The following is a 14,483-nucleotide window of genomic DNA, read 5'->3' on the forward strand; positions in this document are numbered from 1 at the left end:
AGGGAGCTCTTCTTAATATTTTGACACCAAAATCATGTCGATACACCTTACCGACTGCGAGTAAAGCCACCCACGCTTTAACTTGACAGACTGTATATCCGCTTGGTATCCACCGCATTGCAGTACCACGTGACAAACAATCCAATCAGCGCGCAGCGCCGCCATTTCCTCTTCGCTGAGCAGCATTGGTGGGATGCTCTCGTGGAAGGATATAAGTGAGTGTTTGCGTTCTCAATTGGCGGATATAAACGGGGTTCCAGTGTATATACATATAAAGCACTAAACAAATTTGAATATTTTCACAAAGCAAATAGTACTTCTGAAATTTTAGCTAGTACATTGTTAGAAATTTTCGGTAAATTTTGACACATTTAAGATACTGTAACTGAAATTTAAGAAATTATGATACTGAAAACGAAATTCAGTAACTTTTTATAGTAAATTCACTAAATTCGTATTTAACTTCAGAAGCGGTTTCTAAAAATTATAAATAGTTTCCCAACATTCCTAAATGTTAACAGAAATATAAGTTATCGTACCGGAAAGAAGTAAAGTATCAATAGTAATCGACGGGTTCAAGAGTTTTTCTTATGATTTTTTTATGGAAGGAGGTTATTTTATTCGTAAACATAATTTTTTGGAACATCACACGCCAAACAAACCTGGCGAGTAAAGAACGACCTAGCTAACAACCATTTTTTTTAAGTCAAGGAATTTTATTATCAGGGATAATTTTATTAGTCAGAGAATTTCTATAATTTTAAACTGTCTAGTGGAATAACTCGTAAAATTTCTAATTTTCATTTGAAATTGTTTTATTTTATCTATAAAAGATTCTAAGTTTAAAATGTTACCAGTTTAAGATTCTAGCCTTAGAATATTTGTATGGTCAGGAAAAATAAAAAATTCGTCAGAAATTTAAAAAAAATTTAAATTAATTTTGAAGTAACCTTGGTATAATATTCTTGTTAGTAATTTGTTTGCCTTGTATTTGTATTTTTTTTGCATTTGCTTCCTCCACAAGATTACCTTTCTAGTTGAAAATTTCATTATTCGTTTAAAGATTAAACAATTTTGTTGACAAGACATACTTTTTTGGTTGTAAATTCAATTACTTTTCGAAAATTTATCTTTTTGCATTCTCATTAGAGAAGGTATTAGATTTGTATGAAATTTAACCCCCCCCCCCCCCCAGATGCTGTAAAATGTCTACGTTTTGAGACCCACTAAATCCGAAAAACAGTTTTCTACTAATGTGTCTGTCTGTATGCATGTATGTATGTCTGTCTGTCTGTGATCACTATAACTTTAAAAAAAAATTAATCTATCAGATTGGCCTTTGGTACATTCTTTTTGTGTCCTAAACAAAAGGTCAAGTTTTTTCCACAGCCATTTTAGATAGAAAGTCCATAAGTGAGTGCATTTTAAATATTGTTGAGACCACTTTTTTTTAATTTAAGAATCCTCTGTACGGATATTCATAGTATGCAAAAAGACGAACAATTGATCCTTATGGGTTTTTTCAGAAAACAAAAAACGAAAATGAACATTTTAATCCAAATAAAGCACGATATGAAGAAATTCAAGAGAAGAAAAAGGTTTATTTTTAAATGACCTGCCAGTTTGTATTTTAATCGTGAAAAACATCATGAACAGTCAAAAAATCTGCCCGCTGCATTAGGCTATTTTTTTTTAATACTATTTTTTCCGATTAAAATCTTTTTTGCATAGGAATGCAACGGATTGGTTTAGAATTTAAGAATGTTGTTAAAAATGTATTTTTTGTTTGTTAAAAGTTCAAACGTTTTGTTGCAAATTCATATTTCTGGTAGAAAATGAAACTATTCTCCTAGAAAATTTCCTTCTTATTTAAAACACATATGTTTATGCTAAAAAGTTAAACTGAAATTTTTTTTGAAAGAAAATTCAACAATTTGTTTGAAATTTTGTCCTTGTGATTTAAACATTCATTTATGTATTAGAAATGGCACCTTTCTTGGATAAAAATGCAATTGTTTGTATACAAATATAACAATTTTTGCAAAAAAGTTATTCTTTTTCATTAAAAATTTAACTATTTCATTGAAATATTCTCTCTTACGGTTAAAACTTCAAGTACAATCTTTGCAGAAAATTTAATTTTGGTTCAAAACTTATGTTTTGATGTTAAAAAGTCAAAATAAAATCGTTTCGTGTAGACATATAATTTCTTTTAATTTTTATTTTTGATTGAAAACTTCATATGTTTTAGTAGAAATTTCGTCTTCTTGGATGACCACTTCGTTAAGAAATTATTTTTCGTGTGCAACATCCATATTTTAGTGAAATATTCATTCGTTTAATTGAAATTTTAACTATTTTGCTAAAAATTGATTTTTTGCTGAAAATTCACATTTTCTGGTTAAAAATTCAATTTTTCAAAAAAATTACATACGAATATTATGTATGAAAAATAAAATAAAATTTTTTATAAATGTTGTGAGTAAATTTCTCGAAACATACATTTTGTTTAATTAATTTTAATATAAATTTACAGTATATATTTGCATAAAAATAAATATTATAGTAAGACTATATACGAGCGAAGTTTAAATTTGAATAACTATGTCATATAATAAACTCAATGAGTTAAATTTGAAAAAAAACTTCTTATTATAAAAGATGGGCTTTGATTATATATTTAGTACAATGAGTGTGAGTCCTATTATAACATAAACATATAAGAAGTCGTTTGAATTAACTTCACTCATATTTTATTGCGATTTATATTCTCAAAAAAAAAATTACATGTTTTATATTGAAATTGATGATACAAAAAAATTTGTTAACCTCTTGAAATTTACAGTTGCAGTAACTGATAATTCCTAAACTGTAACAGAATTTTCTGAATCACATGACTAGAGTTTTATGCAGTTACCCTTGCTGAAATTTCTGTTACAGTTTAGGAAAATTTAGAAACGGCTTCTGCATAAAGCTTAGTGCCGCACCTCTGAAAATCCCTACGTAATAAAATCTTAATAATTTTATATAGAAAAAATTGTTCCTTCTTCTAAAGGCACTTTTGCTTTAAATAAAAAAAGTCAAACAAACTATTTCGTAAATTTAAGGCTAACTTTTTTCTATAATTAAATGTTTAAAATCTCCCATCTGTCAAGAATGTTAGTACACACAATTCCATGAAACTTTTCAAAGAAATAAAATAATAGCAAATAAAAAAATCTAATGATTTCTAGGACACCTTTGGTGAAATTCAAATTTTCGTATACTCCCTACCCAATACACTGCCTTTCCACATAGTTCCAAATTCGATTTGCAAAATTTATATTTTCCGACCCACCCTCATACACAGGTTTGAAATAATCACATTTCACTTGAATAATTAAAGGGTTTGCCTTTTGAGAATCTAAATCTTTTGAGGTTGCAATTTGTTCAAAATGTAACTTAAATACAAGGTTTCTCACCTACATTTTTTATATTTTATTTTTGGTTCCAAAATTATATTAAGTTAAGAATATAATAGTTTGATACTTAAATTCTAATTATAATTTCATTATTTCAAATATTGATTATAATATCATGATAAAGCATTATATTTTCCACAACTTATTAATTACTGATTGAAAAAATATTCCTATTATATTTTTTATGCTGAGAAAGATTTTTATTTCATTTGACACACTCGTAGATACAGATGTTAACATTTATCGACATTTGTAATTGTTATGTGGTCCTTCTGCTACGCACATTCCTAGAAAACGAAAATATTCGTGAAAATAAAATAATATAGAGTAAAAAGAAACATTAGGTATTTATTATTATTATTATTAATATTACTGATAATTAGATTAGACAGGCATCACACACGTACCAGATTGCAAAGCCTCTTCTCTTGACCCGAATATAGCCCCTGGCTTTGGATATAAACATCCAAACTTCCCGCTGCCTCCCGAGCCTTTGACCGGTACTCGTACGATACAATTCTCTATAAATCAAATTAATGATGTTTTCTAGTTTTGAGCAATAAAAATTAAACTACATATACAAATTATTATATGGAATTATTAATTTTCCAATTGAAAAACATAGTTTTTTGATGGAATAAACACATCAAAAGATATTGTACTTCAGTGTTTGTCCATTTGTGAGCAAAGAAGTTTAAGTAGAGAGATTTTTACATACACTGAAACCTTATTTATATCCGCCAACCGAGAACGTAAACATTCACTTATATCCTTCCGGAAAGTAATCCCACCAATGTTGCTTTGCGAAGGGGAAATGGCCGTGCTGCGCTCTGATTGGCTTGCTTGTCACGTGGTACTGCGAAGTGGTGAATGCCAAGCGGATATAAATGAAAGTTTTGCAGGGATATAGGCGCGAGAGGATATAAGTGAAAGAGGACATAACTACGGTTCCAGTGCACATTAAATATTCACATCAAGCTTTCTTTTTTGATGATAGAAAGTTAAAACTCTAAGGGGAGTTTCATTGTCTATTTTTACGACAATAAATTAATTTAAATAGTTCTTGCTTTGAAAAATTTCGTTCGAGGTGATAGCTTAATGGAATACTGGATATAACCTTTTCGAGATTTTATTTCTCCTTCTTTTCATTGTATTGTTTCCAGCAACTTTACGCAATTATTTGTAAAATCATTAAATTAAAGGTATATGGTACTTTATTGTCTTGCTGTTATTTTAGTATTGGTTAATTTTTTGAAACATTAAATCATATTAATTAAATTAAATGTTATAAGACTCACGCTTAGCTTCCGCTCGAGTAAGATGCATAAGGTTTGCACATTCATTAATGTAAGTAAAGTAGCAAACAAAGACAAAAATCAGAAAACGCATTTTTACTAATGTTAAAATGCTTTTAATTTTAAGAACTTTTAAACTTTGCGACTGAATGCCAGAATATTCCTATACCGTTTTGAGTTTTTGATACATATGTTACCACTAAAACCTAAATTTATGACCAACCAGTTTTAACTAGCTAAAACCATTCCAAATACGAGATTACATATATACCTCACATTTATCCATCCAGATAAAAAATTGCGTAATTATAGTGCTGCGAATAATATTTGCAATGCAAATACAAATACCGACGATAGTTAAGTTAATACCTGTTGTTTATTGAGTAGAAAAAATATAGAAATTGATAAAAAGATCTGTGTTTTACCTAATACGACTTTAGATTGCTAACTTTGCAGAAGAAAAGATTTCAAGCTATTTAGAATTTCAAAAATATATCTGCGAGCTTAAATCAAAGAAAAAAAGTTTCCAGCAATCTAGTAGCTTCTATCATAAATGATAAAAGTGTCTAAACTTTTGTTTTGCGGATGTACTATATGATTCTTTAAAACAAAAACTGCAGACCTATAAAAATAGGTTTAAGCTGTAAATTATAATTTTTATTTTTCTTAGTTTTCTCATGATTATTGCAATAAATTATCTTTGTTCATTGTGTCATTGAGATTTAATACATGGTATATACAAAAAAAATATTATAGAAGTGCCTTAGCTTATACGGCTATAACCTTCCTAACACATGTTCTCGCGTGGAAACGGTACAATGGGTGAACCATGGCTCAAAGATGGCATGAGCGTAGGGTGAGCGTAGGGTGAGCGTAGGTTAACCGTGGCGTAAGCATGGAGTAAGTGTGGAAGAGCGTGGTGTAAGTGTGGGGTAAGCGTGGGATTATCGTGGCTCAAGATTGGGTCAATGTTCACCCACGGTCGTCCCATGGTTATGAACAATGAGTCAAGTACGGCTAATGGCCTTTTGCCATGCTTCGCCTACGGTCGAACGTGATTTGGTTGAAATTGAACTTTGGCAAAATTTTCGAAGATGTAGACAATCTACTACCTTTCCCTCACTTTTTACAAGGGATTGATGGATACATATTTTATTTTATTGTACTTTGCGCAATTTTTTTAAAAACCCGCTTAAAAGAAGTTTGCATGGCTCAAGCATGGCAAGACACTTGGAAATATCTGCCTAAAGCATGGATCACGGTTCAATAGTAGCTTGGCGCAAATCTTGCTCTTGTTCGTCTCCCATGCTTAGGACATGATAAACACAAATGAATATTTTAAAGAAGACGTAAGTGTCAGAGAAAATTAGCCTGTGTTAAAAATGGAAATCTTAGGTGGGCCAATAGTCTTCACGTCTCTAAATAGTAAGTTTTCTACCCGGGTGCACCGGGGCATGCACCAGGTAGCTTAGCACGTATTCTACAAGAACTTTTAAAAAATTTAAATTGTTCCAGCAGCCGCAATAACAAGAAATTGTAATTCGAAGATCCGGATGCACCGGATCGTGCACCAGGTAGTTTAATACTTATTCTGCGAGAAATTTCAAAAGAAATAAATTTTGTGAATAACAAAAACAATTCCAAATGCTGAGTTGATGTACCCGGTGCACCGGGTCGCGTATTAGATAGTTTAGCATGTATTCTACGAGGACTTTTCAAACATTTTCATTGTGCTAACTGCCAAAATAACTGCCAATGATGAGTCGACGATCCGGATGAACCGATACGTCCAACAGGTAGTTTAGCACTATTCTACAAGAACTTTTTCATAACTTAAATTGTCCCAATAGCCAAATTAACTAAAAACTGTCAGTCGAGGATCCAGGTGCCTCGTACCAAGCATCAGGTAGTTTAATACATATTCGGCGAGAATTAAAAAAAATTTTAATTTTTTGAATAACGAAAACAATTCCAAATGGTGTGTTGACGACGACGGTGCATCGGGTCGCACACCAGGTAGTTTAGCAAGTATTCTACGAGAATTTTTTAAGAAAATTGTGCCAACTGCCAAAAGAACTACTAATGATAAGTCGACAAACCGGGGTAGTTATTTTGACAGCTGGCACAATTTCAATTCTTAACAAATTTTCGGATAATACGTGCTAAGCTACTAGGTGTGCGACCCAGTGCACCCGGGTTGTCGACTCACAATTTGGAATTATTTTCGTTATTCACAAAATTTAATTTTTTGTTAAGTTCTAGCTAAATACGTCTTAAACTACCTAGTGCTTGATCCAATTCATCCGGAACTTCGACTCACAATTTTTAGTTATTTTGGTTGTTGGAACAGTTTAAATTTTGAACAAGTTCTTAAGAATATTCATTTGTGTTTATCGTGTCCTAAGCATGGGAGACGAACAAGAGCAAGGTTTGCGCCATGCTACTATCGAGCCGTGATTCATGCTCTAGGCAGATATTTCCAAGTGTCTTGCCATGCTTGAGCCATGTTTAATTTCATCCAAATCACGTTCGACCGTGGGCGAAGCATGGCAGAGGAGCCATTAGCCATGCTGGATCCATTGTTCATAACCATGGGACGACCGTCAGATGAACGTGAGTGTACATTAACCCAATCTTGAGCCACCCTAACCCCACGGTAAACCTACGCTCAACCCACAGTTAACACACGCTCATCCCACAGTTAACCCACGCTCAACTCACGCTCATGCAATTGTTGAGCCATGGTTCACCCACTGAACCTTTTTTACGTGGGTTAATAATATTTTACTTTTGCTACATGATTATTTGAACAGATGCATACTATGCACAGGTATCGTTTATTAAATATATTGTTGGTAAAAGACCGGCTATCTAACTTGACATGAATTTTCAAATTAGAAAAAATTGTACCATCAGGTGGCAAATCCAAAATTTAGTTATTTTCTACTTGTTTTGCACGGTAATATAAGATAAATGATAAATTGCTCCAAAGGAATCCAAAGTATGAGTTCTAATGGAGATTTTCTGTACAAAACTTATTCACTTCCTTCGTTCACTTCGAAGATATTACAAATTGATGGTCCACCCTGCATGTTATAATACGGATATAAGGGCATTGTACTTGAAAAAATTTAGTAAATAAATTAAAATGATAGAGACTAATGATTCTTGAAAAGGAGATAATGGACAAGAGATGGGGCCGTTTATTAGGTTATATTTAAAACTCTTGCCGACTGCAAATCTTTTTTTATGTCCCCTTCTATCAGATGTCAATGAACTAAAAAACAACTCTTAAAAATATTTCTAGTTGAGTCTCAGTTCTAAAGAATGCCAAATTTTGATGTATTGTACTGCATTTTGGGAATATTTTAAAGTACATAAGAGCATGTCTATCTGATCCATTTGAGTTTTTATTTTGTTTATATAATAAAATTCTAATCATTTTATTTTAGCTTGGGCTCTTAAGACCTTTTCACAGTTAAATATAAAAATGATTAAACTTGCAGTATCTAAACAAAATAAAAACTCGAATTTTCCAGACAGATGTTCCCTTATAGATGTTTAGGCATTTCTTGAAATTTCTAAGCAATGTTTACATTTTTCAACTATACAGCCGTCGAATATAAAACACGTAATTGGTCATGCAGTAGGCTGTCACAGTTTCACATGCCCTTGAATTTTGTTTTTGAACATTCTACTTTAGTTCATTTATAAAATTCATGTACATTTTCGTAACGTCACGATAAATTTCATACTAGTCTAACAAAATTGAAAACTACACGAATGAAAAATAAATTACTAACGTTCCAAGGATCTATATAGCTAAGGACATTTTTATAGATAGAATGGGAAATGAAGAAATAACTCAATTTCAAATGCAGCAGTTATGAATGGAACTGCAATAAATACTCACGCAACTGTAGTAATTGCTGATAAGGAATATGCAAAAAATAGGTAGTGTCGTTTCCAACTTGCTAAATGCAATATAATTATGGTAAACAGGTTGTAACATGTGCAATAATCACTTTTATAAGTATGATTATTTCAGCTTACTCCTCACGGAGTTTGTGACTTGTTTGCGAAGTTATATTGTTCATTTGTTTCGTTTTAAATTAAAATCTGATCAAAATTTCCTTCTATTACTTAAAGTTCAAATAATATTCACAGCTTAATCATACAGTTTTTACAATCTCATCATTTATGATTGAGAAAGTATTAGAATTGTCCGAAATTTGACATCAAATTTTTTCAACAAATCTCCACGTTTCGAGACCCCCTGAATCCGAAAATCTGGGTTTTACGATGGCGTCTATCTATCTGTCCGTCCGGCCGTCCATCCGTAAACACGATAACTCTCGAAAAAATGAATGGATCAACTCCATCTTTGGCATACTTTTTTTAGGTCCTAAAAGAATGGACGAGTTTGTTAACCAGCCCACTTTTTTCTAATTTTGAAATTTCTATGCATGGATATTTGTAGTATTAAAAAGAACCAACAATTTATCCTTATGACTTTTCTCGATAAAAAGTAAATTCTCAGAGTTATAGTGTTTTCAAAGTTTTTTAATCAACCAAAAATCAAAATTTTAAGCAAAAAAAGCACTGTATGAAAAAAGTCAAGAAAAGGAAAACATTTATTTTTAAAATCCCTACAAGATTACCATAACAAATTTTTGCGTTTTCTTGAACAATCGAATATTCAAATTTTGATTATAGGATAGGACAAAAGATGAATTAACAAAAATTGTTATCCCAAAAAAGATCTATAATTTCGTTCCGGATCACTTCTTGATAGGATGCGTATTTTTTGTTTTAATCGTGAAAAATAACATTGAAAATAAAAAAATTAATTAAAATTGTGTGGAAAACGACGAAAGTTACGAAAGAAAAAAAAGATACAACAAAACCCGTTTACAAATATCTGTCGGAAATCGAACGCGCAGCGGGAGTGTCACAATGAGAATGTGTACCTCAAAGCCTACAGAGCTTTGAGAAACTTAATCTTTGACTATACTTAATTAAGTAGACAATTCAAAATATGAAGAAGCATTTAAATACTGCCGTCTAAAAGAGATCTTTTTGATAACGTGTTATTCAAGCATTCCAAATGCAAAGAATAAGTATCCGAGCGCGAAGAACGAAGTAACCTATTATCGAGTCCGAAGCGCGTGATTCAACCTCCGCGCGCCCTAGGCTGAAGTTTAAAGTTTAAATTAAATTTTTCCTATTTTCGTAAAATAAGCCAAAATGCTTTATTACCTAGAAAATTCATATGATTAAAAATCATTTATTGTAATTATTGACACGGAAATGTAAAAATAGATCATTCCGTATATTTATATAAATGCGCCACATATATAATAGCTTTATTAAATACATTATTATTCAGAAACATAAGTTTACTAGTAGGGGAAACTATGCTTCAGTAGGTCACAGTGGCGGGCTGAATACTCAAGAGCACGGCACGAAAAGCATGCTTTGGGGCACCAAGAATGATGATTTCTAAGAAAAGAAAAGAAAAAACTTAATTAGGATTTTGGGAAGACGTGAAAGGATAACTGCAATATATCAATGATGAAACACATTCTGGTCTTTCAGAGCAATAGCAATTTCGTGTTGCCAAGATTTTCAGAAAATATTTTAACATAAAAGCATGTTTACAAGAGATAGTCAAGGATATACACTACGTAAATCGATCGCAAAAGTCGCCAATCTTCAAAATAATTTATGATGTCGATCAAAATAGTTCAATTAATGATTTCTATAAATCTTGTAGTAAACTTCTAAGCATACTTCAGAAGAAAAAATAATAATTTAGGTTAAAATGGTTTATTTAAGAGTTGTGCTTTAGAGGTTTAGTTTTTACCTTATCTTTACGGAAAAGTTCCAATTCTTATTTAATCCTAATGACCAATACCTCATTTTATTCTTCAAAGGATTCTCTAAGTTTCTATTTGGGTGGATTTTATTTTAAAAATTAATTTATAAATTATACAGTTATGATTGTTATAAAAATGATAGTTTAAATTTTAATCAACACCACCCAAATATAATTATAGAGAATCCTCCAAAGAATAAAATGAAGCCTTGATCATTAGAATTAAATCAGAATGGTAACATTTCCCAAAAGAGGAAGCAAAAACTTAAACTCTAAATAATTACTCTTTAATAAACAATTTCAACCTGAATTATTTTTTCTAAAGTTTGCATAGAATCAGGCAGGGTCGCGTAAATAATTTCTGTCTGATGTTCGGCGGATGGCGCAACCTGATACAACTAACGCGCTGGGAGTGTGATTCTCATGCTGTTCTAGCAGCGCGCAAATACAGTTTACAGAAATCCAGGTTCCAGTGTAATAATAATCTAACATATTTGCTACTCAGGTTAGATTAAAGCATTAGGCATCTTGATGATTGCTGTAAAACTCATTAAAAAAATGTTGTTTAAGATTCAACCTGATTGCCATAAATTATTATTTAGATATAGATAATTCCTACTTTCTATTGTTTAATCACAGAAAAATATTTTATCCCAACTGAAAAGGCTGCAAATTTGTATGAAAATAATACTAAGCGTGGAAAATGACTGAATATTGTGAATAACTGCGTTGTTATAAACATTTTTATAAATAATGAATTAAATTGGGCATATTCGAAAGCCATTTAGGCATAAATTGTCTTATAAGATCAACTAGTACTTGGTTTCAAAATGAATGATAATCACAAGAAATTATAAGAATAATATATATGTTATAGTTAGCAGTACATATTATGAAAAAAATGTAAAAAGTTTAAATATATAATAAAATATATGTTTAAAACTTATAATAATTTAAATTTACTGATCTACTTAAATTTTTTATCAAATTATTACGGTTAATAAGTTCGCAACATTATTTCGTAGACAACATTTTTTCTAAGGAACAGCACAACTTTTTAAAATAATTTAATAATTTTGGTTACCAAACAATATCAATTAAAAATTTCTATAACATTGTCCTAGAGAAATATCACTATTCACGTGTATATAATTTGATTCAGTACGAAATTTCATTTTTTTATTGTGAAGAACTGATTACTGTTTTTTTTTAAATATTTATTGAAAAAAGAAACGCCAAACTTTTTAAACATAATCATATACTCATACATTAAATAATGCAGACAAATTCTCTCTTTTTTACTGATAAAAGTAAATAACCTTTAATTACTATATTATCATAATTGAAAGATATTGGTTTAACTTTACAAATTTAAGAATGAGTATATATGGAGCATTATCTCTGAAGTTCTCCAATCGGATTTAAACTTCGCTAAAGCGTTTTCTTATTGGAAGGCAATTTATGGAAAAAATTATGTTTATTTTTGAACTTCATTTAAGAAGGTTCAATATTTCGACATTCCACGAGTTCAATTTTTTTATGATTACCTAGCAACGACGCAATATTGATTCATGTCCTCTGTCTAGATTTAAAGAGTATGATTTGTTCCTAATTTCATAAATTAGAAAAAAAAATTTTGGAAAAAATTTATTTGATTTACCGATGAGTTGAACCCCAGATTTCGTAACGATGGTTTTTTAGAAAAACTTTGAACTTTAAAGCTACTTTTAACATGCACAAAGCCTACATTTTCGCAGTCATTTTTTTTGTTATACGTGTGATGAAGTTTTAACCTTACGCCCTATTATTGACAAAGTAGGGCGCATCAAGAATAAATACTGAGTAGTCTAAATTAAATATAAGTGGTCTGTAACACGTTATTAAAATTAGCACATATTTCGAATTACAGTATGTGTACCGAACCGAAACCTATCGCACGTCAAAACGATTCAAAGTCTGATTAGTATCTGAGCCTTTCGTTAAATTATAGCCAGCAATTTGCAATGTAGCTAGCGCTAAAATTCGCCCATAATAGAAGTGGCGCTTGTTATTTAATTAAAATTCACATTTAGAGTTTCAGAGATTAAGAATTTGTCATTTTTATAAATACTTATGTTTTATACTTGAGTATAACAATTTTGCGTAGCAACAGCTTCACAGTTTTCACATTGCCCGGTAAAATAACTTCAACATAGGCGCATTCAACGTTGTCACAATAGATTTTTTTTAAGAACAATTTGTATTGTTATTAACAATTGTTATAAAATCACTACTTTTCATCTAAAAATTCTTATACAACGGATATACGCATCGAAAACATAATTATAATTATTTTATAAGTTCTTAGAAACCAATTAACTGTTTAATGGTCTTTTAGTTATATAGTTCCTCTTCTCGGCAAAAGCACTTATTCTTATCTTGGAAATTATATTTTTAAAAGTAAGGAACCATATAAATTTGAAAAAGCAAAATAATTTGTAAATCTTATTCAAATTTATTAAAAACAATGCTTTAAATTTACGGATCTCTTAAAAACAAAAATTGCATATTTTTGAAAATGATTCATCTTTTGGAACTTTTCTCTTATTAAGAAATTTCATGAAAATAGTTACGGAATACATATATTTTATATCTAGTAGAAATTTTGATTGATATTTCTTAACGCATTAAAAAAGTTTTTTTCCTTTTCTTGAAAATTTTCGAAATGTTGAAAAGCATATAACTTTTTCAAATATTATCGAATTTAAAAATGGCATTAGTATAATTTGCAAGACTTCGTTCCGTGTGCCAGAAAATTTTAGAAAAATTTCTAAAACTCATGAAAAATTTACATTCAAATTTTTAAAAAGCTTGGAATTTTAAAATTGTTTTCTAATCGAAAAATTTAAAAGCGTTCGTTTCTAAATATATTTGATACCTAGTGGTGAACTTAAATTAAATTTCCTAATCTATCGGAAAAATGTTGTTTTCTACTTTTCTGAACATTTTCAAAATTTTCAAAAGTATATAATTTTTCTAATTTTCATATAAATTAACGTTAGCGTGGTTAAAACCTTCAGGTAACCATACATACAGACAGGCAAACACCGATACAATTTTATCATTTTCGGATTCCGTCAATGTCAACACGTAAAGATCCGTTAAAAACCAGAGATCGAAAATTTGGACAATTACATTACACTCTCATAAAAGAGAATGTAAAACTAAGTAAATTAACCTATAATTAAAACTTCCATTCATCACAAGTGACTTCACTAGTTCTATTTTTTCGAGAAAATGTCAATAAATAGCGCAAAGCGTAGATATCAAAAAGAATAAAATATGCTCTTTAGCATCTTTCATATTAAATAAAAAATAATGTTTATTTTTAATCAGTTGAGATAGACCTCTTCGGAATTCAACAAGTTTCAATTTAGAAAAAGGCTCTGCTAAATTGGCTTCAAAATACGACCTACGAAACTTTTTGATCCAATGATTTCACTTTTTCCTCATTATTTCGTGGGCAAGCAAAATTTAGATAAAACGTAATACGATCGTTAAATAAATATTCTCAAGGCCTTTTAGATGCCCAGTATCCCTTGAAGTACATCCTAACAAGGGGGCCTAAAAAAAATCAATATTTATTTGGTTTTTATCACTTCCCACGAATCTCGTAATGTTTTATTTGGTAACAAAATAATTGCATAATTTTGCTTTATTTAAAAACAGTTTTAACCGTTTAAGGTGTAAACCTTACACGGACCAGATATGGTACGAGGGTAGTTCAATAAGTCCTTAGAATGAAGTATAAAAACAATTTTTTTTGGGTAAATTTTTTTTATTTTTCAACATAATCTCCTTGGAGCTCTA

The 14,483-nt window shown here is 30.4% G+C and overlaps 1 protein-coding gene across 1 annotated transcript in view; it reads right to left on the reverse strand.

Moving 5' to 3' along the window:
- Window positions 1-3,693: 3,693 nt before the first annotated feature.
- Window positions 3,694-14,483, reverse strand: part of LOC117173868 — a 216,578-nt gene continuing 205,788 nt past the window's right edge. The window contains exons 5-6 of the mRNA XM_033362514.1: window positions 3,869-3,982; window positions 3,694-3,748 (exon numbers count right to left, since the gene is read on the reverse strand). Of these exons, the coding sequence (XP_033218405.1) occupies window positions 3,721-3,748; window positions 3,869-3,982 (142 nt within the window). The 3' untranslated portion in view covers window positions 3,694-3,720. The remainder of the gene's footprint in view (window positions 3,749-3,868; window positions 3,983-14,483) is intronic.

The sequence above is a fragment of the Belonocnema kinseyi genome, chromosome 5 (assembly GCF_010883055.1).
Source record: "Belonocnema kinseyi isolate 2016_QV_RU_SX_M_011 chromosome 5, B_treatae_v1, whole genome shotgun sequence".
Classification (NCBI taxonomy): domain Eukaryota; kingdom Metazoa; phylum Arthropoda; class Insecta; order Hymenoptera; family Cynipidae; genus Belonocnema; species Belonocnema kinseyi.